General features: G+C 40.7%; 1 protein-coding gene across 9 annotated transcripts in view; it reads left to right on the top strand.

Moving 5' to 3' along the window:
- Window positions 1–26,154, top strand: part of ATP2B3 (ATPase plasma membrane Ca2+ transporting 3) — a 135,131-nt gene that overhangs the window by 82,207 nt on the left and 26,770 nt on the right. For 6 of the 9 annotated variants that reach the window (XM_087925775.1, XM_087925778.1, XM_087925782.1 and 3 more), the window contains 10 exons: window positions 4,420–4,461; window positions 7,206–7,370; window positions 9,131–9,345; window positions 10,443–10,685; window positions 13,091–13,332; window positions 16,178–16,412; window positions 17,985–18,164; window positions 19,056–19,143; window positions 19,360–19,466; window positions 22,845–23,036. In XM_087925775.1, coding sequence (XP_087781901.1) covers window positions 4,420–4,461; window positions 7,206–7,370; window positions 9,131–9,345; window positions 10,443–10,685; window positions 13,091–13,332; window positions 16,178–16,412; window positions 17,985–18,164; window positions 19,056–19,143; window positions 19,360–19,466; window positions 22,845–23,036 — 1,709 coding nt within the window. The remainder of the gene's footprint in view (window positions 1–4,419; window positions 4,462–7,205; window positions 7,371–9,130; window positions 9,346–10,442; window positions 10,686–13,090; window positions 13,333–16,177; window positions 16,413–17,984; window positions 18,165–19,055; window positions 19,144–19,359; window positions 19,467–22,844; window positions 23,037–26,154) is intronic. The other 3 variants (XM_087925780.1, XM_087925777.1, XM_087925781.1) reach the window with 1 other exon arrangement.

The raw sequence follows: 26,154 nt of genomic DNA, 5'->3' as shown, positions 1-26,154 counted from the left end.
AGAAGCATCCTTAAAGCTTTTCCCGGCTTGATCCAGCCTGCATTCCATCTCCTCCCCCTGCCACAGCCGTTCCTCGCACCTCTTCGACTTACAGTGATTCCAGGAGGGGGTCTTCCGGATTTTCCATCCAACTCCTAACGACCATCTGGGCATCTCGGTTGGAGTTTCTTCCAGTGTAAGGTCAGCTAACAAATCGGTGGCTGGCATCTCTGGTAACAGCATTTGCTGCCCCCACAGCTCCTGCTCATCCTCCTCGCTGGCTGGAGATGACATGATGTGAAAACCCCTCGGAAGAAAAATTGGTGTTTTCTCCGGGTGGGCTGATGGGGACTTTCGGAATAATGTCGGTATGTGCTCCTTTCAAAATCCAAGAAAGAAATACTCAGACTCCATGGTTCAGAGCAAAGTTCTTCTTTTACTGGAAGATGAAAAGGAAGCTACAAATGGAATTCAGTGAGAATTTGCGCGCAGATCACACATACAAAGAAATGGAATTGTTCCCACCCCCAAAGTCCAGAAGTCTCTGCCAATTAAAAGTTCCGAATATGATCATGTGAGCATCTTCAGGTAGTGATGAGGCCTCCGTCCGTTGACCTTGACATATTTTGATAAGACCTCGCAGCTAGCGCAAAAGGATAGAGGCTAGGAAAGAAATGGAAAATTGGAAAGAAGAAATCCCCCCTTCTTCTGCCCACAGTAAAAGAATGCAAAACACCTCCAGCTCTCTTCCCCCACAATTACCCCTCCCCCGTTGCTAATGACAGCCGAAAGAAGTAAGCCTAGTAGTAGAGATACTAAGGGAGAAATAAAGGATAATAGTTGGGGTACCCGAAGAGATCTTGAGGCTGACAGATACCTCCTTTAACACTTGCAGAGGCCTATACTGCTGAGATAGAAAGGTACCTTGGCACAAAATCGGTGGTGCCCCACAATACAACATTCCTTGGCCAGGCCTGCCCCTCAAAATGGCTGCCACTCCAGTTGTCAAATTAATGTTGCTTCTGTCTTTCCTGAGTCCCATTACTTTCGGCCCCTGTTGTGTCTTCCCTTTTTCTTCTTCTTGTGCCATATCCATCATCAGACGTTGGCGATCACGTTGGCAGTCACATTGGCGATCCTGTTTTTATCAACAGCCACACAAAAAGTTTTGTTGTGCTGTTGAGGTTTGTCCAAACCAGTCCCTTAGATTTTGAAGGCATGATGTTCTTCTTCTCCTGGTCTTAGTTTGCCTTCAATCTTTCCTTGGAGGATTAAATGAAATATGCTGTATTTTTCTGGGTGTTGCATCACTTGTCCAAAATATTCTAACTTTCACTTTTTTATGGTTTTGATTATTTCCCTTGGCTTTCCCAGGCAGCTTATCCATTGTCCATACATAATATCAACATCCTCTCTGTGCTGGATCCTTTCTTTCACTGATTCCTTCTTAAGGCCAAATCAAAGGTTACCAGCACTGAGAATATAGCGGATATGTGTGCAAGGCTATATCTCTGAGTATCAAAAGAATGCATAATCATCCACACAATCCGGTTATGAGCATCCACAAGAACATAAGAAGAGATTTGTTGGTTCATATCAAATACCCATGTAATCTAGTCTTACAATGTTCCAGGGAGATGATAAGCAGGATCTGAAAGAAAAACTTGTTGCCTCCTGGAAACATAACTGCAAGCAAAAAGTTCCATCCCTGATGGAAATCTATGTGTGTTCCTGCATGTTCTTTAATTCTTGCATGTTCTTTAATGACAGTTCCTCTGTACAGAAAGAGATGTGTTCATCAGGCATCACATATTTCAATTAAGTCTACAGCAATGACATGCACGCCACCACAGATGGGCAGCTAATGACTTTTAATATAAATGTGGTTGAAAAAAAGAAAGTGGGTAATTGATCTGACAAGACCAGGAGATGTCGAACAGAAGACAAAGGACTGGAGAAGATCCCTAAGTATCAAGACCTGAAAATCAAAATTGAAAGATTATGACATAAACCAGCCATAATGGCCCAGTGGTTATCAGCACACTGAACCCATTCCCAAAATTTTTGGACAGCACTTAAAAAATCGGCAGATTGACAACATTTCCACCTTTTAATAGCAAAAGGCCACGCTGTTTAGATTTACGCATAGACTATGCTGATACATTATGACATTCTGGGTTCTTGGGAAGAACCTATTATATATGAAGGCCAATACCAGCTAAAGAACTGGCAGCTGTGACTTTACATTGTTGTATAATAATAATAATAATAATAATAATAATAATAATAATAATAATAATAATAATAATAATAATAATAGGAAGAGGAAGAAGAAGAAGAAGAAGAAGAAGAAGAAGAAGAAGAAGAAGAAGAAGAAGAAGAAGAAGAAGAAGAAGAAGAAGAAGAAGAAGAAGAAGAAGAAGAAGAAGAAGAAGAAGAAGAAGAAGAAGAAAGTCTCAATAGGTGGAGAAAAATGTCAAATCCAGTGTAAATACCTCCTAGCTCTGTGGACAATCATAATAATGCAATTTGGACTCAACCCAGCTGCTGCTGTTCTTACTAGTTATCTGCACTTGTCTACTCATTCTACAGGTTCTTTTTATAGTCATCCCTAAATCTTAATCCTAACCTTCACAAAGGGGATACAATAAATTAAAGATGCTGCTTACATAACACTAAAAAAGAAAATTTCACTTCTTCTGGATAAAGGGGAAATAAATGTATAATATATCTCACATTCTAACTCCAAAAAATGTATCTATTCTTTTTTTTTATCCTATCTTGTCAAAATAAACTCAGGCTGGACTAGCTTTTGTAGTGTAGGCTCCATTCCAATAAACAACCATTTTCTAGAAAGTAAAACATCTGGTACCTTAGAGCAGGAAGCCAATTAAGTGTATTAAAGATGAGGAGACGGGGCCTTCTCTTGTTCTGGGCAAAAAGAGGTCAAACAAGAGGGAGGGGGCAACAAGGCAGAGAGATGGAGACAATAAGATATTTTGCCTGAAGCATCCACAAGAAGTGATGCTGTCACTATCAGCATCAACCAAAATTCATCACATGGTCAGTTGTGATTTATGAAGAAGACTTCTATCATCTTTTTAAAAGTCGTGCTGGGATAACCTTGTTGGGTTTAGTTTTTACAAGAGGACATTCTTTGGTAGAAAAGGTGTTTTTCTTTTCTTTTTTTAGTACATTCCACTTTAAACACTAATAGATCTCTCTGTGTTCATTGCTATATTTACATTTTTCCCAGTTTTGCAGATCCTACACTATTTTGAGCATTTTATCCTTGAAATCGGTCGAGATTTCACCCTTTTAATTTTTTTACAGCGGCCTAAAACTCTCCCCATTCTTTTCAATACATGGAATCCAATATAGCGGTAGAGTAAAGCCACCAAATTAGGCTCAATTCTTCTAGTTACAGCTATATTTTGCTTGCATCTGCATGAATGATCCTCAGCCATGTGTTCTCCAAATGTGGGACTACAAGACTATAACCCCTGCCATATCCAACCAGCCAATGAATGTTGGTTTACAGTAATGCAGGGGTGTCAAACTCGATTTCATTGAGGGCTGTGTTTGACCTCAGGGCGATGTGGCTGAAGGGGGGGTGCTGGCCAGGTCAATGTCACTCAAGGCTCCATTTTGGGCTGTGACCACCTCATGCAGCCCTCTGCCAGTGAAAACAGAGCTCAGAGAGGCCGTTGCAGCCAAACACAGAGTCTGGGAGGGCCATGTGTGGCCCTACCAGGTTTGTTTTTGCTGGCAGAGGCATTGCGGGTCAGTCCTTCACTGTTTCCAGGGTAGCCCCTCCTCCCCGGGCCACATCTAAGCGCCTTGTGTCAGCTTTGGAAGCCATCCTCTGATTCGATGCTTCCACGCTGCCACAAGCTTGAGAAAGTGGGAGGGGGTGGATTCAATTGAGTAGCTAAGTAGACAAAATAAAATTATTTTGTTAGTTCAAGGTCACTGAGTATGGCGCGGGATGAAATAAGGATCTTACTTTTGGACAGATCATGATTGGGCCATGTGACGTGATGATGGCCAAGGGGGGATGGATTTGTAGTTTGGGAAATTGTGGGAAGCCCGGAAACTTTCAGATTCGGGATTCCACAGATGTGCCAGTTGCTATTCTAATAAAGGTACTTTTGAGATTATGATTCTCTCGGAGTTACTGATTGGAATGGAGAGTTGCTGGAACGCTGACACCTTGAGTTTGACACCCCTGCAATAATGGAAGCTGCAGACCAATATAACTGGTGGGGATCAGATTGGAAAAGACTAACTACAGCCTACAGAGCATAGTGGGAGGAGCTTTATCACGATCCATGCTCTCCATAGTGTGTGTGTATGTTTGTGTGCGCACACCTGTTGCACTGGTGCTGTGTTGTATGTTCTCAAGCGTTCTGTGTTTGTCGTTCCCTTTTTCTGTTGTAGGGAAGCAGCAGGATGGGGCAGTGGAGAATAATCAAAACAAAGGTAAATGTTTCCCCACCCTATCTCTTGAGTGCCTACATTCAGTTGGAATGCCAGCTGTATCAGAAAGACATAACATTCTCCAGATCTTGATAGTCTAGTTCAATAGTTTTTAGTTATACCATAAGATCCAATGCATTCTTTTTAACAACTTTTTTTCCCAAACAGTAAACAAGTCCAGACCTGATGATCTGAGGTCAAGATATTTAAAGTTTGTCTATTTATTTTGCTTATATTTCCTATTCTTTTAATTTACAAATGTTTTATGGACTATTAAGTGACTATATATTCCACAACAAGTCCCATTTCTCCAAGGTCATAGCGCTGAAGATATTAGCTAGATGGTTTGTAAAAGTCGGCACATGAAAAATGAAACTCAGATAAATTTCTACAACCCAGTGGTTAATTAAGTGCTATCAAGTTCACTTCATCTCCTAGTGACTGTAGGAATAAATATATGTTATTTTGACCTGTCTTTTAGCTCTTCCAGGAACACGTTAATCATTCAGTCCTAGGACCAAGCTATATTTATTTTAGGCTCTTAATGTATAGTTAGCCTCGGATGTTTGAATTAATCTTTAGAGGTGCTGTTGAACCCTAGAATTCTAGGGTATAGAACTGATATTTGAATGACTGTGAATTTAGTCTTCAGATTTAAATAAAAGCACTTCTGGTTAAGCAAAGAACAGAAATTAAAAAAAGAAAAGAAACCTGGTGGATGTTGAGGTTTTTAAGTGGAAATTGATGGATTAGATTAGATTGATAGATAAGACCTTAACGCATTCCATTCTTTACAGCCACTGGCCATGGCCACCATAGCTGATAAAGGCCAGATTTCAACATCTGGATGCCCACATTCCCACCTTGACCTAACATACAGAGCTTAAAATGAGACTATGACCTCACCTAATCCTGGATTTTCTACTGGTTTACAATCTTAGTACTAGAGGCATGCAAATACATTTTACTCCGATTCTATTTTCTCTTCATTTCTAAGCCTAAAAGAAACATGGTTCCATCTGCCAGACAGTGTCAGAGTTGCTTTGATTAATCAACATTCTCTGCAATATTACCAGAAAAGGAAAATAAGATATATGGTACTAAGATGCTATACTAGAAGTCTGTATTGCTAGACTTTGAATTGAATGTTGAACTTTTTGAACATTGAATCTTTTTGGCAGTAGGCCTGTCAAATGAGCTTCTCTCCAAAGAAGAATAAAATGCAATATGACTGTTCAGAAAAATAAGCATCTTGTGCAAAAGACAGCGTTAGCAAAACTCCTGTTAAGGCATTGAAAAGTAACGCTAGTCAGCCTTAAAAGAGTTGAGTGTCTTCTTCAATGAATACATTGTATTTCTCTAGGTTCAATAGGCATTGAATGAATCAGGGAACAGTATGTCCCACCTGAGATGTAGAATTTCTGGACCTATCATGAAAATAAGTTTTGTTCATCCATGGCAACTGAATAACTTTTCTATAAGGGGTCCTGATGTTTGTTGAAAATCTCTTTCTCTTTCTGGAACTTATATTTCTAGAGCTCACTGGGAAAATCATTGCTGTTGAAACAGACTAAGTTGGTTATGAAGTTGTGTTTCATAGAGTACTTTGGAAGAACTTCCATGAAAATAATACATGGGAATGATGTCTCAAAGGTGCCTTTTCAAGAGGCAACTGGACTTTCTTTGTTTTTACATGAAGACATTTCATTTCTCATTCAAGAAGTTTCTTCAGTTCTGACTGAAGTCAGAATTGAAGAAGCTTCTTAGATGAGAAAGCAAAACGTATTCAAGGAAAAACAAAGTCCAGTTGCCTCTTGAAAAAGCACCTTTGGGACAACCATGATCTGGATGACTAAGAATCATAAGAATGATGGTACTTTTGTTTTGATAACTGGTGTGCAGAGATGTAAGTGAGAAAGCTTAGAGGAAGAGCAATTATTTAATTACTGACGGTTAAATAAGCCATAGTGACTTAGTCTGCAGGTTATGATAAGTGACAACCAAACAAAGTCACAACTCATTTGTAGTGTATAAATCCAGCAATCAAAATATATTTTATAGCAACTCATTTCCCTTAAACAAGTTGATACATTCAGAACAGAAATACAGAATAGAAAAACACAGGACTATTATAATGATCTATGATGTTGCCTGGGAACACACTTTATAAAATTCCAGGAATGAATCATGCAACTTGCGATAAAAAGTGATTTTGAAAAACCACAACAGCCTTAGCTAACATTGGGCAAATTCTGCTTTACCCAATATATCCATTTTGATTATGGCAAAAGTTGCAAAATTGCAAAAAAGAATGGCAACTTATTATGGCCTTGCTTTTATGCCTTAAATAGAAGACTGAGTACAAGCCTTTTGCCCAGACCTAAGATTAAAAAAAAAAGTACTTTGTTCACAATTTCATTTTAAACCATAAACCATGGTTTATAAACTGCTATGTCTGGCTTCACATATCTTGCTAACCCAAAACTGAACATCATAGTGGATTAATACCAAACACGATTTCAGTTACAGGCAATAAATAACCTTTTTTATGGCGATCAATACACTAGAAAATATCTGCCTTATTTTTTGTAGCTTACCAGGATGTTGTTTATAAACAACTGGATCAAGAAAAGTAAAATGCACGCACACGCATACATGCCCAAACAGACGGGCAAGCCTAGTAGCAGAATTATAATAAAGAGTCAGCAATTTTGGGTGAAACCATATTTGCTCCTTTCTCTCTGCAGCCAAAAAACAGGATGGGGCAGTTGCCATGGAGATGCAACCCCTGAAAAGTGCCGAGGGTGGTGAGATGGAAGAGCGGGAGAAGAAGAAAGCCAGTGTGCCGAAAAAAGAGAAATCTGTCTTGCAGGGGAAGCTCACAAAACTGGCTGTTCAAATTGGGAAAGCAGGTATGGGAGCGGTGTGAGGGGACAGCTGCATTGTAGCAACGGTGGGCACTCCCCTTTGGGAAGGGAAGCGAGCTTGGATGTACCGTTGCTGATAAATGAATGAACAATATCCTTGGCTGAGAGAAGGCCAGTTGTGCAGTATGTATGAATCAGGCAAGCATTTGTCTTTTCATTGATTCCATATTAATTATTTATCCATTGTTACTCTTTGTCAATGTTCTAATCCAGTTTTAACCATTTTAGAGGGATAATGAACTAACCCTGACACTGAAACCACACTCAAGGTCATGGGAAACGTAATTCATCCTTCTCTCTGCCTTCTGAGATAAGCATATAGTACATGAAGACACAGGCACATCAGTGGTGGTATTCAACTAAAGTTGCCACCAGTTCGGTGGGCGTGGCTTGGTGGCCGCGCTTTGCGCGCGTGCATACTTTGCACGCACGCACGCGCCAAACACGCACTTTGCGCAGGCACAGAGGCGTTCTAATTTGCCTCCCGCAAGCCTGCACGATGTTGGTCGCTGCAGCAGCTGTCGCGTGGCGCTATTCTGTGCCACGCAAAGCAGCTGCGCTTTGAATTCTGGCCATAAAAGTGAGTATGGGAACTCAAGCGGGCAGGTGGGCCAACCACAGAGCAGCGAAGAGAACCGGTTCGGTCTCCACTGTTCATCGCCGCTACCGGCTCTCCAGAACCGGTCGAATACCACCACCGAGGCATGCCTTTAGTTCTTATGAAAGGCAGAACTGTGCCTTTTATAAAGCAGAACTGTGAAGTTAGTTAAGGCAGCTCAGCTAAGAATCTGTAATATCAAACAAATTGGGGTGTCATGTAAAGGCAATGCACTTATCTGAATGCCGATTCTTTGAATTTACTGTGTATCTGTTTTATTACTGCATTTATTTTTGTTTTTATTATTTTATCCTAATTTATTTTGCTTTATTTGGTAGACTGTAAGACTAATCAATTAATCAAGTACTTACTAAAGCTAACTCTTTGCACTCAGGAGGACACAGGGTATAAAAATACATAGTATCTGGTAGATCATTGGCTGCCAATTAAATTGGAACTTTTGATCTGCAAAGGCCTTGCACCCAGTTTCCCATCACTTATGGTATTAAAAACCATATATTCTTAAATAGGTCTGTTCCCTGTAGTATGGAGGGGGAGGAAATCCCCTTAAAATCTGGTCCTTTGGTGGAATCAACCTTGCTGAGGTGCTGGGCTGATGCAGCTGAGAAGTTGAATTTCCCATCTCTGTGAGATGGAAAAAGAGACATTATTATAACGTTACTATGAATCTCCAATATTCCCTTAGGCTCAACATTACAAATAGAGTAAAAAGGGGCGGGGGTGAGATTGCTTTTCTTTTCTGTTTGGTTTTCTTGACTAGCCTCCCTCAATTGGTTGTCCTACAGATGTTTTGAACACCATTAATAGCTCTCATTCCCCTTCTAGAGATATATGTTGCTGAAGAGAAATATAATCCTTTAAGGCATCAGCCTGGAGAAGGCTGCGTAGATGGCAACAGGTCCCATCAGTTCTCATTTTAAGAATGGAAATTTGTGGAATTGACTGGGCCTTGAGCCAAAAAGCCCTTTGGGGACTTTTCTTCTCACATTCTGGCTTTTAATACAAAATGTTCTCAAGACGCAATTTTATTTGCAGGGTGTGTGATTTCACAGATTCAGGTCTTGCTGTCACATCTGACTGTCTCGCTTCTTCTTCTTCTTTTTTTAATTTTCTCCAATCCTGCTAGGGCTGGTGATGTCAGCTATCACAGTCATCATCCTCGTCCTGTATTTCATCATTCAAACCTTTGTTATTGATGGGAAGACGTGGATGGCTGAGTGCACTCCTGTTTACGTGCAATACTTTGTCAAGTTCTTTATTATTGGGGTCACCGTCCTGGTAGTGGCTGTGCCCGAAGGCTTGCCACTGGCTGTCACTATCTCTTTAGCCTACTCTGTCAAGGTGAGCATTATGTCCTTAGTGCCTTCATTGATTTTCTCTAAAATACATGGCTGGACTCTTGTGTCCTCTATTCCCATAAATTCTCTCTGGTGGCCATCTCCCTTTGAAACTCTGGTGCAAGTTCGCCTAACAGGAATGACTGAGAAGATTGTGGACTAGTTCATAAGGCAGATCATCATCAATCATGTTGAAAATTATGCAGCCATTATTAGGAATCAGTGTGCATTTGTCAAGACCTATTTTCACCGGACTATCAGTTAATTCATTTTTTAAATCAGTATCTTCCTTAATATATGATAGGAATACCAACATTTGAAGAAGTATCCATGGTACACTGATCAGCAAACTACTTTAAGCATGAGTGAAATGGGACAATTAGGTAGATTGTCATTCATGGTTAGCTCTTTAATGGATTCTCGTCCAACTGGAGTAAAGTATCATTCCTGGAATGTATGAACTTTAATTTTTGGATTAATAAGTGGGATGGAAAGGCTAAAGGAATGCCTTTCAAATATGCAGAGGAAACAATAGTGCGTGGGATGCCCATTATTTAGAAGACAGAAATAATATTCAAATAAAACAAAAGTATCATGATAGGTTATAGAAATGATAGTAACAGCATGAAGTATAACAGAGCAAATGCAAAATTCTTTAGGTAGGAAACAACAATCAGTCATTCAGATATAGAATGGTCTGTGAAAAAGATCTTAGAGGAATTTTATTTTATTGTATTTTATTTTATTTGGCATATGGCATCTACTGAGGTCAAGCATCTTAGAAGAGTTGATTATCAACTCAATATAACTTCACAGCATGCTGTGGTTGCATAAGAATACAAATGTATATTTTGGCACTTGGAGAAGATCAGGATTTTCAAGGGGTGTTCCGGATATACTAGGCAGCTGGAATTTTGTCCTTTAAATTCTCCAATTCCCCCCTCCCACCCCCCCCCAAAAAAACAAGGTCTCAAAATTTGCCCTCGTCTATTCTTGAAACACTATAGGAATGCAGGTGGGTGGAATGGTGGGCCCTAATTTGCTAACTCTTCTCCTGTGGAGAAAAATATGTATACTTTTAATCTCTTTTCCTGACTATAGAAAATGATGAAAGACAACAACCTGGTCCGGCATTTGGATGCCTGTGAGACCATGGGCAATGCCACGGCCATCTGCTCGGACAAGACAGGGACCCTTACCACCAATCGCATGACAGTCGTGCAGTCCTACATGGGTGACACTCACTACAAGGAGACACCTGAGCCCAGTAGCCTGACATCCAAGACACTGGATCTGCTGGTGCATGCCATTGCTATCAACAGTGCCTATACCACCAAGATACTAGTGAGTAGCAGCCCCTTTTGGAAACACTCCTTCCTAAGGCTACATTGGTCCATAAATTCAGTACTATTATGCAAGTAGGGAATCTACGGCCCTTAGGAAACTCCCAACTCCCCCATGGTAATTCCCATCACCATTACCTATGTTGGCTGCAGTCTTGAGAAATGTAGCTCCCTGTGAAATAAATATTATTATCTCCACAATAAGCAGGTTAAAGATGTTCAAAAATTAAGAGTGACATGGGGAAAGGCTAAGACCAACATCTAACGCTGGTGTAAGACTATCTCTGTACTTTGACTTGAAATGACATTTAAGTTGGGAACAATTAGCAGTAAATAAAAAAATGGCAGACGTGAAGAAGAACTAAAATCCCCAACAGCTGGAATGCTAAGAAGCTGGAGAACTAAGTTTCTGGAGAACTGTCCAGGTGGAGAAAAATTATCTCTAGTTAATATTTTGAATGGCAAGCAGGAAATCAGGTGGAATCTCAGAGAATTCACAGAAGAGGGCAGGTTTCTTGAATATCTCTACAACCATCCAAGAACATGGAGGACATCAGACTGGCCATTTAGGAGGAAAAGGCTGAATTCATGCAAAAAAAGATCTGAAGATTTTCTGTCTTTAGTTCTGGGTGGTGTGGTCCTCCCCCAGGTAGAGCTAAAATATAGGTTGGGGGTCCTCCTAGATTCTCAGCTCCTGCTTGTAGATCAGGTGGCGCAGCCTTTGTACAAATCTATCTTATGTGCCAATTGCCTCCCGTTTCTCCATTGGGAGATCCTATTTGCAGTCAGCCATGCCTTGGACACCTCTTCTCTAGTCCAAGTGGGGACTGTGTGGAGCTGCCCTTGAAGACTCCTCACCACTGAACCAAATACAGCCATGCAAGTAGTTATGGGTGCACTTTGCTCTGCCCATGTAACATAACATTGATTTTCAGGTCTGATTGTTACTTTTAAAGCCCTTCATGGCACAGAGCCTGATCGTTAGCTGAACTGCATGCTTTGGATTACCATCCAGTAAGATTTAACAGAGTTGGCACCCCGTCACTCAGGAACAGCATCTGGTGGGATGAGTAGACATGCCTACTCTGTTACCGCACCTATCCTATGGAATAAATAACATTTCTGGTTCAGAAATTAGAAGAAGAGAGGCTGAACGCAGTGGTGGTCTGCAACCGGTTTAACAACTGGTTCTGTGAGCGGCAAACGCCTAACACGCTTGTACGCATCGTTCAAAAACCAGCAATTTGAAGCTCAGCTGCTTACCTTCTAGGGCAGCCTTGGTAAGTAGAACAGCTGAGGCGTGGAAATTAGCTGTGCCGCACGAGTCAGCTGAGCTAGAAAGAAGGAAATATAGGACAGGATAGGGCGGGGGCAGCTGGGCGGGAGCAGCTGAGGGTTGGAATTTCTGGTTTACTAGAACTGGTCCAAACCAAGCAGCAGCCCACCACTGGCTAAACCACAACATCAAATTTCATTTTGTCCTAGATAAGTAAGCTTAGCTATTGTTTTCATTTCCTTTGCAGGCTCTAATGAGCTCCAGTTGACGATCAGACCAGTTGTGAGAGCTACTGGATCAGGCCGCCATTCAGCAGCGTCCACAGAAAGGTTATTGCTATTTAAGGAGAACCTATGACCTCTAACTGTGGAGTGATACTATTTGGGATGCAGCTGAATGGAAGCCTTTCCCAGTCTTGGAGCCCACATAGAAAAGAATTCATTTGTGAAGGCATAAGAATGAGCGGTGCTAATATTATTTCTAGCCCTGGGACTTACCGCTTGCAGATTGTTGCCCAGTTTCCTTCTGATCCAACCAAACTCCAGTGGAGGAAGTCAGCACACCTTGGAGAAAAGTGACTAGAGTGGGGTGATAAATCTCTGATCCTCCAGATATTGCTGAACTCTAACTTTCATCATCCCTTATGACTCATGGTATTGGCAGAAGCTGCCGAAATTGGAAACTAGCAACATCTGAGGACTAATCTCTAGGGTCTAGATTTTTTTTTTTTTTTTTTTAAATCCCTTCAGAAAGGATAACTGTCAAGAATCACATTCCAAATGTACCTTGATAGGCTATCAAATTGCCATTTTTACTGTTTGTTCTTTATTTAAAAATCTTGATGCTGTTGCCAAAAACGCCATTTGAAGCTTGACACCTGGGTGAGAACACTGAAAACTTTTAAAGAGATCTAGACTTCCCAAAACAATTATTAAATTATTTTATCTATAGCATAGATATGCCTTAGATTCAAAGCCTATTTTACAAACCTGAATTCTGGCAACCAAGAATTGGATTCATCCGATCCAATCCCTACTCCCTCATTCACATGCTGTTTGGCAGAGACCAGTGATGAAGTTAGAAGAACTGAACTGGGTGTCTCTCCTTTCTGATCCTCCCGTTTCCTTCAGCCTCCAGAAAAAGAAGGGGGTCTCCCACGCCAGGTAGGCAATAAGACCGAATGTGCACTGCTGGGGTTTGTGGTTGACCTGCGACGTGACTACCAGGCTGTCCGTGAGCACATGCCAGAGGAGAAGCTCTACAAGGTTTACACCTTCAATTCTGTCCGAAAATCTATGAGCACCGTCATTTGCATGCCTGATGGCGGCTATCGCCTCTTCAGCAAAGGCGCTTCCGAAATTGTCCTGAAAAAGTGAGTCTGCTCTGCATTGTAAATGGTATGAAAGGGTCCTTCATACAGACAAAGGCTACCATCTTAAAGTGGGCAAGACTATCTCATTTTGTGGAGCTTGCCCCAGTGTGGTCATTTATAAGTGCACCTTGGTTCCCTATGTTAACCTTGAAACATCCCCATACATTTTATTCCAGGAATTCTTCCAACCTTGAAAAGTGAGCATTTATTTGTCTGCAGTGCTATTGGAATCCAAACAAAGAATTTATTTTAGATTGAGAAGCAAGCTAAAGAAGCTCAAATAAATATGAATAATATGATGATGAGCTAAGACCACGAGCTTGTTGTCTAAGGCTATCTATGTACCTCATTTGAGGATACATCTGCAAATGGAGACAATCAACAATGAATAAAAAGGCCAATTGTGAGGGACAACAACAACAAAAAATCAGGCAAGAAGCAAGGAGAAGCAGGAACTTATAAATAAGTTCCATCCCTCACTTCAACTCTTACAGTTGTCATTAATAATGGAGTTAAGTGCACGCCTAGAACAGTGCATGTTTGACCTTTGTTCTGAAAGCTGCATTTTGTTGTCTGTTTGCTTTAGAGTCCAGCTGTTTTTGACCTATAAAGCTTTTCATGGCATGGAACTAAACTATCTGAGGGAACCACCACCTCTCCCCAGTGAAATCTGCCTGCCCCATTGGATTTGCCATAGGGGTGGGATGCTACTGATTCAGCCCGTTTCTCTAGAACCAGTAGCTCTGAAGAGCAACAGACACCAAACCACTGCTCTGTTCTGCCGAGCCGCCTGCCCGGGCTTTTGGCTGTCCTTTATTTCCTGCTTTTTCAATCTCAGCTGCTTTGCGTGGCACAGCTGAGGTTGAAAAAGCAGGAAAGAAGAAGATTTTCAAATGCTGTGCATCTGCGCGTAGCGCTTGTCAGCTGTCCGGGTGGCACAGCTGAGGTTTTTTAGGAAATGGTCTACACATGCACGCAAAATGCACTCTTACCAGGGGTGGGATTCTACCTGCCAGAGAACTGGCAAATCGTTGATTTCTTGCTTTCTAGCTAATCTAAAAGCAGAGCTGAGCCTGACACTTCTGTTATTCAGTGCAGATTCAGGTAGCAGATGGCAGAAACACAGATCTCTAAGTGAATCTGTGATTCTGTAAGCAACTCAATCTGCCTGCCTGCTCTGCCTGACTTTGAGTAAAAGTTGCTCTTTTTTAATAAAAAAAACAATATTTACATAACTAGCGTGTTGTGAGTTAATTTTATGAGTTTGCTAGCAAGCAAATGTTATGTGACAGACTCTGGTAGCCGATTGCAGAAAGATAGATCTCTGAATGAATCTGTGATTCTGTGAGCAATTCAATCAATCTGCCTGCTTTGCCTGATTTGGGGTAAAAGTTGCTCTTTTTAAATAAAAAAATCAATATTTACATAAATACTTATAATATTTACATACAATTCACGCCCAGCCAGTCACATGACCACCAAGCCATGCCCAGTCAGCAAGCCATGCCCAGCCAGTCCCATGACTACTAAGCCGCACCCACAAATTAAGCCACACCCACAGAATCAGTTGTTAAAAAAATTTGAATCCCACCCCTGATTTGCCAGAGAAGGCATACTGCCCATACCATCATCTAGGGACCTACATTTGATGGGGGTCTACATATGTGCCTTCTCTGCTGTGGCATCTAACTTATGAAACATTGCCCCCCCCCCAAATTAGATTAGTTCCATCCTTTTTGATGTTCTGGAAGGCCCTCCAGGCCTGGTTATATTATCAGGCCTGGGAGTCCCAGGGAACCAGTGACATGCTTAGATGGCTCAGTTACTAAGCTGGCTATTTTTATTCCCTCTTTGCCTAGAGTTTGTATCTTTATATTTACTGTTAATGTGATTTTTATACTTTAAAAATATATTATTGGTTTTTTTAAGTGGCTTCACCCACCTTTGGCGAGATGGGCAGCTATATGTATTTGATTAATAAATAAATACATAAAAAAACACTGTGCGACCGACCATAATCATAAAATCCCCACCAGTCAATTGCAGAAAGCTTTACTGGGAGCAGCTTACATCTTGCGATGATACATTTAACACCATCAAACTATGACATCTACCTATCCCAGGTCCTTGGGGAAAATTTGATAGGTAGACAAAAATTCTAAATCCAGTCTAAACCTCTGGCTGACTATGCAAAAACCATAATAAATTAAAGCTGTGTTACATGAAAACAAGAAAGCAACAGAGCAGTGTGAAATTAACACAGGCAATGCTGACTTAATTAAAGCTTTTGGGATGATGGTCATCAGAGAAGCTCTGATGTGGCTCAGAAGTCAGAATTAGCAGAATTCCTGAACGTGAGATTTCATTTCTCCCAGCCTGCCTTTAGCTACCATTACAGCCTTTTGCAGATGCTTCTTTACCAAGGAGTCAATTTGGTATGGTGGATAAGGACTCACAGTAGAAACTGGGAAGCTTTGGATTCTACTCCTACCTTAGACACAAAGGCAGCTGGGTGACCTTGGGCCAGTCACTCTTTCTGAGCCCCAGGAAAGAAGCAAAGGAAAAACACTAAAGGAAATCTTGCTCAGAAAACTGCAGGGACTATTCCAGGCAGTTGCCAGGAATCAATAATGGCTTTAAGGAGCAACATTTTTTTTCCCTTTATATCAAAATGAGCCAATTTTGAAGAGTTACTTTCTTTAATAAACATCCTGGATAAATGAGTCATTGCATACCTTGTATATATGGCAGAACTGGTACCTAAGCAGAAAGGATTCTACATAAACTAGTTTTTGTGTACATACGTATGTGTGTATGTGTGTGTGTGTGTTCGTTCCTTTTACAGGTGCACAAACATCCTAAATAGCAATGGAGAGCTTCGCGTCTTCCGGCCCAGGGACCGAGATGAAATGGTAAAGAAAGTGATCGAGCCCATGGCCTGCGATGGGCTGCGAACGATCTGCATAGCCTACCGTGACTTTCCAGCAGGGAAGGAGCCTGACTGGGACAATGAGAATGATATTGTGATAGATTTGACCTGCATTGCTGTGGTGGGGATTGAGGATCCTGTGCGACCAGAGGTAATGGCCGGATAGAGGTGGATTTTCTCTGAACAAACCTACCTTTGTGCTCCTTTGGATTCCCAGCCCTTCCCTAGTGGGGCTTGGCTTGGCTTGGCTTGGCTTGGCTTGGCTTGGCTTGGCTTGGCTTGGCTTGGCTTGGTTCTGTCAATCAGGGGAAGTCAACTCGAGTTTCCAATCTCCCATTCCTTCCCAGTGGCTGATCAAAGCTGAAACAGGGCAGGGCTGTGGGTTCTGTTGGCTAGTAAGAACAAATTGAGGTGATGTAGGGATGGAATAGGGTTAGAGTTAGGCCTCTTCCAACTCTGTTATTATGTTATTCTGCTTTCAGCAGCCACTATGGCCCAGCGGACAGAGTGGTGAATATGGATCCTAAGAGAATTTTGCCAGACATGCACAGCTGCTTCAATTCTGTAACATAGATAAAGTCAGAGTTGTCTAGAAATAGCCCAGAATTAAGCTTCATAACAATGGCTTCTTTTTCATTTAAGAAAAATAGCAACGGACTTATATACCACTTCATAGTGCTTTTACAGCACTCTCAAAGTAGTTTATAGAGTCAGCATATTTTCCCCAACGACCTGGGTCCTCATTTCACTGACCTCGGAAAGATGGAAGGCTGAGACAACCTTGAGGCAACCTTGAGGTGTCAGAATTGAATTCCTAGCAGGTCAGCAGAATTAGCCTGCAATACTGCATTCTAACCACTGCGCCCCCACAAAGGGGAGAAACATGTTTTTAATCCTTTGGCTACAAAGGCAAGTTTGGAACAGCTTAAAACATTTTTAGAGGCCAAAGAGAAGCTGGGGAAGTTGCTAAAGGAGATTTCCATTGGTCAGATCCATTGGGATTTCTGTGCTAAATAACAGCTCTCCCCCTTTTGCTAACACACGTAAAAGCAGCATAAAAGACATGAAGTACTTTACATGATAAAGTATTTGGATGTTAGTGCAGAGAACAAAGAACTAAGACATACATTTTAATTATCCTGTGCAAGGAAGCATTTTCATTATTTCATGCGAAAATAAGACAGAGCTTTGCATCGTGGGTGGAGAACAGGATTAAATAGAGTGAAGTCAATGAATAGTCTTCTCTCAATATATACATATATAAACTGATTGTTTTCATCCTTAGTCTAATGAAATGAATTTCAACAAATCTGGCTTTAGGAGAAGACTTTTTAAGATGAATAATATGTCTCCTATGCAAGATTGTGTCCTCCTGACATTAACCATCTATTTTAGTTGAGCATTGTAATTGTAACACATTATCCAGATATATGTGTAGATATATCTTCACAGCCTGAATGAGGAAAAACAAAAATATGCTGAAGCTGGCCATTTTTATTTTAAACAAAAAGACTGGGGTTATGATTCGGGGGTTTTTTCCCCCTGGCTTCTACTTTCCCCAAATTTGCTAGGTGCTAGCAAAGAGGTAAAATAGAGGTAAAATAGCAATTAACCAATGACTTTGGAGATATCAGATTCAATACTGAGGCGGAAAATCAAGAAGCATGTTATGTTATAAGCAATCTATGCCTTTAATTAGATATACCATGTGTCCATTTTCCAGGTGCCAGAGGCCATCCACAAGTGCCAGCGTGCTGGCATCACTGTCCGTATGGTGACAGGAGACAACATCAACACAGCTCGAGCCATTGCTGCCAAATGTGGTATCATCCAACCAGGGGAGGACTTCTTGTGTCTGGAGGGAAAGGACTTCAACCGAAGGATCCGCAATGAGAAGGGAGAGGTATCAAAGAAGCTGTTTTCAGTTTTGGGAAAGGTGCTACTCCTGCAATTCCAAAGTCAGGAAGATAAGTTCTGAAAGAGTAGCTTTCTTCCCCAAAGGGTTTGCTCAAATGGAAATTCATTTGGAGATCAGGGAAAGGTTCCCCCTTAAACAAGAGAACTTCAATTTGAACAAATCACAGTTTTTCATCAACTCAAATCATTAGGAACATTCTGAACACTCATCACCTTTAAAAAAAAAAAATCCCCACAAACAAAAAGTTCTTGTTGTTGGTTTCGAAGTCGTGTCTGACCCATCGCGACCCCATGGACAATGTTCTTCCTGTCCTTCCTGTCCTCTACCATCTTCTGGAGTCCATTTAAGCTCACACCGACTGCTTCAGTGACTCCATCCAGCCACCTCATTCTCTGCCGTCCCTTCTTCTATTGCCCTCAATCGTTCCCAGCATTAGAAAGCTCCGCTCCTTTTTACTGATTGTCAAGCTATTTCTAGACTACCAATCTCATTCGACAGCATACAAGAAAGGATGTCACTCCTCTTACCTTTGATGGCCCAAGCATTTGATACTGCAATTAGCAAAAGATGGCGATGAGTGTCAAACTTGGGAAAAACCGTATAAGTCTCATCCCTGTTTGGAGAAAGGCCATAGCACAAAATTCATATGCAGAATATCCTAGTTATTGGCAATAGATATATGCCACGCTAAGGACTTATAGCACCTCCAGGGTATCACCCAGACATCCTAGAAGTGCTATAAAGTCTGATTTCATTATTCTGGCTGATGATGGTTGGATGGCTCCAGAAGATGCTATAAACTGATAGCACAGAAATGAGCTAAGGCAACTTCCTATGTTCTCTTGTACTACACATACTACTTCTCTATACTTATAGATAGAACAAGAACGTCTTGATAAAATCTGGCCAAAGCTGCGAGTTCTGGCTCGATCATCACCTACTGATAAACACACCCTGGTGAAAGGTAAGATACCACCAAACTCTTTGTCCTCAGACAACACGGGGTGGTGGGAAGCAGAATTCCCAGGATTTGGATTTATTTCCTGTTCCAAATCAAACTCCAGATATGCAGCCCAGAATTTCTCTGAAAGCATGTCCGCCTAACGAGGCAAAGAGCTCTGGGATGTATTTGGATCGTAGCCCACTCGCCACTAGCTAACTCACATTCTTGACCTTCAAGGCATCATTGACAGCACTATTGGGGACCAGCGCCAGGTAGTCGCTGTCACTGGGGATGGAACGAACGATGGACCCGCGCTCAAGAAGGCCGATGTGGGCTTTGCCATGGTAAGAGGAGTTGAACTGAATTCCCTCCCCTGTGTCCACAGGGACATCCACTTCACAGGGAACTAGGGTGAAGACAAACATAATATAAAAAGAGAGCTCACAGCATGTCCTTCATCTGTGGGATGAGCCCAGCATCCTCCTGGCGTCGCAGCTGCAATGACAGATGTACGTACTAGTTAACTCAATGCTGGCCCAGCCGCCATCCTTTCCCCTATGCTTGGTACAGGCAGTCTCTGCCTTTCTAAAAAGCAAGCAAGCAAGCGCTGTATGTATGATTATCTGCTTATTGCCATTTTCCATGGAAACGAATACAAATTGCATGAGGGGTGGAGGGAGGTGCCAAGGAGACATCATAGTCATTAGTTAACGCTGCGTGCATAAGCAATTTCTGAAGATTTGCAAGGGTTTTTTTCCTCTTCAGGGTTTGACCTTGCGGATGAGCAGGTGACCTTGAACTGAAAAGAGAGGGCCCAGATCCAATGTAGCCCACTACTCTGTATCTGCATTGATGCCAAAGTTATGAATTAGATGGATTGCATCCAACATAAGGGGCTCAGCCATGGGAAACCATTAGCTAAATTTAGATATGTCAATCAAATACTTGGAGCTGGAAGTTTAACCAAAGTATTAATGACTATAAACTCAATAAGTACCATCCAGCCCATTCCTACTGACCACCAAAACAGTTCTGGATAAGCAGTAGCCAGTCTTGCAATATGAGGGAGGAAATATTGGAAAGTGTAGCTCTGTGGTTGTTGTGGTTGTTTTCAGTTTCCATCACTGCTCCCTCCTTCGGTCCCTACTTTCTCTGGCAAGTAAGCGAGCTGATAACAAGCATTTCAGAACTTCTTATTCTTTATGCTAGATATTCATATAGGAAATCAAAAGAATAAACAGAACAAGTGCTGGTTAGACATGTCTTTTCTTGTGTGGGACATCTACTTCAAACTGGATCCTTTGCAAATTACTTAAAAATCTAGCTAAAGCCCTAAAGGTTTATTTCAACTAGCTGAAAAACTTTAAAAAAAAAAAGTCAAAATATGTTAGCATTTGAACCAATTCAATGGGAAATGAGCACTACTGATTTCAATTGAGTTTAGTCTAAGGTAAGTATGCATAGAAGTACATATCTACTTTATTTGGATATAAAGTTGTTGACGTCTGTGTATGTTCATGGTCAATATGAGCTTATGTAGTTACCACTTTACTCCTGAGTGCTGAGTGAATATGTTTATAATTAACAAGATTCCAATGCTCTCTGAGGCCTTTTTTGGTCTTTTTTCATTGGTAGATTCATGGTATGGGGAAAGACATTGGGATAATGGGCCAAGAAATGCTGCATAGGGAACAATAGATAAGAGACACCATAGTTGGGTACTGGGAGGGGCAAGAGGCTCAGAAAAGACCCTCCCTAGCTTCTCAGCCTATAAAGGAGATGGCGGGAGAATTAATATTTACAAGATTCTGTTAAAGTAGCCTTTAAAGTAGCCTAATAAAGTAAGGCTGGCTGAGCCACAACTTTGTACATACTGTATATTGCATGCTAGCAGTCTATGTTAACAATGCTTTGGGGTAGCTTCAGTAAGGGCTGGGTTGAAAACAGTTGCCTCAGTCACCTTGATTCCTCACTCTGATTTGTCTTTATGATATCGTGGCCTGATTGACCATACATTGATGCTGTGACACCATCATGTAAGTTCTAGCAATCCTGACTGAAATCTCTAAATTAAAAAAAGGTACAAACATTTTTGTTTGTTTGTTTTAAGATTCCAAAAAGCCTGCTGGCTAAGAAACATGAGAAATAGGAATTGGGAGGCATTAAATTATTCCAGGATTTATTTATTTTTTGTTATTATATATTTATAACTCACTCCTAGACAAGAACTAAAGACATAGAAATCTTCTGAACACCTGATCACTGCCTGAAATGCCAAAACAACAATAATGACACTGTTTCTTCCCCTTTTATGAAAGTGGAGTGATGATGGTATCTCAGAAGGGGTCAAGATTGGAATTTTAGCAGACATTTATTTTTATTGGGATTTTTTTTTAATGTACATTGAAGTTATCAGTGGAAAATATTGTGACAAAGGCCAGCAATACCTGTAGCCTAGTTTATTTTCCTGAGCTTAGAAGAATCTCTTCAAATAGGATTCAGATATATTTTGTACATGAAAAAGAATTCCTGGTAAAAATGCCAGGAATAACTTAAATTTTTATTAGTTTTTTTAATCCCACCTTTATTACCTCAAGGTGGCAAATATACATAAAACTCCTTCCTCCTCCTATTTTCCCCACCATGACAACCCTATGGTGGATTTGGGCTGAGGGAATATGACTAGCCCAAAGTCACCTAGCCGGCTTTCATGCCTAAGGCCATATATTAAAGTATATATTATGAAGTTTCCTGTGTGACTGTTCTTTGGGGAGGTGAAATAGTTTGATACAACACTTTATTTTCCAGCCCACTGAACAATTGTACCTTTTCACTTGACAAATAGGCTCCAGGAAATTAAGCCCTGAAGAGATCACAAGATGAATGATGAAGGAGAATTTGTGTAGCTGCCAAGAAGTTCCTTCTTCTCTACCTCTTTCTTCTCATATCTCTTAGCCCAATAAAAATGTTTTGGGAAATTCAAAAACTTGCATACTTTTTGTGCTATATAATTTGGTCCTGATTTCTTTAGTGACTAGAAATTTTCTAAAATGCCAATGGGCTTTTTCTTCTACCACAACTCTAGAGACTTTGGCCTCTAAACAACTGTGATTCTCCTGTCCCTGCTCCTCATAAAAGGGAGTTCACATTGGCAAGATCACTTATTAGGAATGCCTGCCCATGTGTTGAGTGATGGAGGTTTAAGGTACTTGAACAAGTTTTATTGATTTGTCCTTTATACCTGACCTGGTGTGCAGACTTAATTTCTTCCCCGATTCAGTCAATTCTTGGGCTGGTCCTAATCAGAGATTGCAAGTGTTTTAATTAAACAATCAGTCTAGTGAAATCTCCAGGAACATTGCCCATTACTATTAGGAGGCACTGGGTTTGAGCTCTGTCAAGAAAATAATAGACCTTGATAAACATGCTAGCTTGATTCTGTTATGATTTCTCTCCTGGCTGTATTGCTTTCAGGAATATTGTTCTGTTATAATGTAGATTTCCAGTCTACAACTATACAACAAATCCATAAATAAACCTAAATAAACATATGTGTTTTAATTGGCATTGGGTTAGCAATGGATGAATTAGATCAATTAAAATACTGTGAGAACACACAACTGTTGGGATCATGATAGAGAAAAGAGAGAGAGTCGGGGGGGGGGGTTTGCCCATCACAAAAAGAGGAACGTACCAACCATCTACTTTCGTGTCATCCCCAGGGCATAGCAGGTACCGATGTGGCAAAAGAGGCCTCTGACATCATCCTGACTGATGACAATTTCTCCAGCATCGTCAAGGCGGTGATGTGGGGTCGCAATGTTTACGACAGCATCTCCAAATTCCTGCAGTTCCAGCTGACCGTCAATGTGGTGGCCGTCATCGTAGCCTTCACTGGGGCCTGCATCACCCAGGTGGGCTGCATTGCAAGGTGGAGCAGTAAATGGAAGATGGAGGCCTGGACGGTCTAGAAATTGGGAAAATACACAATGGGGATACAATGGAATGATCTGTTCCAGCTGTTTCTCACATCCCGGGTGGAAAAGTATGTGAGTGTGTGTCTTAGATGACTGTATAGAAAATGAATATTCCAACGTTGAGAGAGATTAAGAGAAGGAGAGATAATCCCTCATCAAATCATGATAACATATTTAGAACCATACATTTAGAAGGAGCCACTAAGCCAACAAATCCAGATCTGTGATCCATGCAAGAACACAAAGATTCCCAACAGAGAGTTGTTCAGTGCCGGTCCCATTACGTCCCTGAGTAATTAGTTTCACCATTAAACTTCTCTTACTGCTAAGAAGTGTTTCCAATTCTTCAGCTGGAATTTGCCTTTGTGTAAGTTAAATTCCATTAATCTCCCCTCTGGGATGATAAAGAACAGGTTTTAGTATTCTTCTGTGCAGCATCATTTTGGAGTGTTCCAATACATTGAACACAACACATTTTCGGGGAGAAATCCTTGCAGTTGTTATGGCAAGAGTTAGTTCCAACAACTCTCTGACTCTCTGCCTAACCTAATTTTTTTTCTTTTCTATTTTGACTGAATAAGTTACTTGGATGAATAATGAAAGTCTCAGTTTAATAAACTTTGGTCCAGTTCCTGTGATTTAACCTTTTTAGGTGCTTTTGGCCTGAATGACTGAGTCTTCATTTACACAGTGAAACTACATTCTCATATTTGGCTGAGGGCGAGGGACTTATACGGCCACTCTAATAAAGGAAATGCATAGGTCTTTTGTGATATACATTCTCATAAGCTTGCTGGGGGAATTCTGGGAGTTGAAACCCGCCATCTTAACATTGTTAAGGTTGAGAAACACTGCTCTATGGTAAAATTCCCTGAGGTCGAGGGCCCTATAGGGCCTGACAAACAGAATCAATGGACAACGAAGTAAGATAAATCAGCTTAAAATCGTCCCAAGATTTGATCAGGTGTTGGTTCAAGCCACCCAATTGGGGATAGATACATGGCATTATTAGGTGGAGGAGAGGGTTGCTCCCACACAATCTGCTATTTTCTGCAAATATTTATAAATAAAGCATTTCTAGCTAACAAATATGCATGCAAGCACATAAAAACCAGCTACTTCTCATTCTTTTTTAGATGGGTTTCTTTCTTTAAATTTAGGTTACACCTGCAGTCAAACATGCTTCAGCTACAATTACTCTCAACTTCTGTTATTGGGTCAGTCCATTTAAAGATTATATACTGGATTGAGGACTACAGAACAGTATAGAGTCCCTGTAAATTTTAAAGCACAGATGCAAAGGGTTAAAAAAAGGACTTTCCCTGCTTTCATTAGACCTGTGATGAAGCTTGACTCTATTTATTTTTTATTTATTCTACTTTCTTTCTTTCCATACCACCCTTCAATAAAACTTCCAGGGCAATTTACAAAACCTACTTAAAATGCTAATAAACCATGACAACATGTACATAAAACTGAAAAGAAAGCCTGGGAAAATTAAAAACTCAACACGGTCTCTTTCAGGTTGCCATCTATGTGATCCCAGATGATAAGGGCAAAATATGTTGTAAAAAATGTAAAGAAATAGGATATTGATAGTCCTCGACTTACAACAATTTGTTCAGTGACAAAGTAACTACGGCACTGAAAAAAAGTTTTTCACGCGCATGACCCTTGCAGCATCCGCATGGTCACATGATCAAAATTCAGGTCCTTGCCATCTGACTCACCTTTAGGACCGTTTCAGTGTCCATGGGTCATGTGTGATCACCTTTTATGGCTTTCTGACGAGCAAAGTCATTGGGGAAGCCAGATTTGTTTAACAACTGTGTTACTAACTGAATAATTGCAGTAATTCACTTAACAATTGCGGCAAGAAAGGTCGTAAAATGGGGCAAAACTCACTTAACCCATGTCTTACTTAGCAACAGAAATTTTGGGCTCAATTGTGGTCGTAAGTCAACGACTACCTATATATTATATCCTATAAATTGAACTTATAAGAATGTTGGGGGGTTTTGTTGTTTTTTTGTTTTTTTTCAGTAATCCAAGCCACATTTTGAAAGGTAAAAAATTAATAGTTTTCTTCTTGGTTGCAGTGAGACAGATAATAGCAAGATCCTGGAAATCAGGAAAGGCTCTGAATAACTCTATATGATGGCAGAGATGTTAGAAAATTACTCTAGTGGAAAATCCAACTTAAAAATATGGTACTATGGTATTACAATAAAATAGAAGATGATTTTTTAAATTTCACCTGGTTTAAACACAGACATAATGATTGCCTATTACCCAGAATTCTAAATAATGTAATTAAATAAGGCTATTTTATTGTGTGTGTATATGTGTGTGTGTGTGTGTATGTATGTGTGTGTGTATTTTCTTAAGTTTTCGCGGGTACTTACATGTATGGTATTCAGCTTTGTTTGGGTATTTTCCCACGTCATTGTAGTAGTGCTTTTAAAGTTGTAGTAACGTTTCGGCAGAATCTCATCTGCCATCATCAATACCGAATCAATACACAATACAGAAGCCTGATGATGGCAGATGAGATTCTGCCGAAACGTTACTACAACTTTAAAAGCACTACTACAATGACGTGGGAAAATACCCAAACAAAGCCGAATGCCATACACACACACACACACACACACACACACACACACACACACACACACTCCACTGTATTATAAGGCTATTTTATTTTGTGTTTGTGTATTTAAACACAAACAGATGGCGTGTATGTGTATATTTAAACAAACAGATAGTGAGGGCAGCTGGACGAGATCATCCAACATTATCATGACTATACAGGTAGCAAAGCAGAAATGTTTTCAGATACTTGATTCCTAAATTTCCTGCACTGGTCATAGCTTTCTCCAATTGAGTATCTGTCCAGGTGTGTGACAAATCCCAAAATTCTGTCCCCTGACATAAAGATTCAGAAGAAAGCTTTAGAAAGAGACATCTGCGGCAATTCCTTCCTTACCAATGAAAAGATCTGGTTGTTTGTTGGTTCATGGATATACAGTCAAAACTGAAACATGGACACCTC

This window comes from Pseudonaja textilis, chromosome 2 (assembly GCF_049901715.1).
Source record: "Pseudonaja textilis isolate UNSWEBS1 chromosome 2, rPseTex1.2, whole genome shotgun sequence".
Taxonomy (NCBI): domain Eukaryota; kingdom Metazoa; phylum Chordata; class Lepidosauria; order Squamata; family Elapidae; genus Pseudonaja; species Pseudonaja textilis.
The sequence above is the reverse complement of the archived record's forward strand: the minus strand, read 5'-3'. Positions and strand labels throughout refer to the sequence as shown.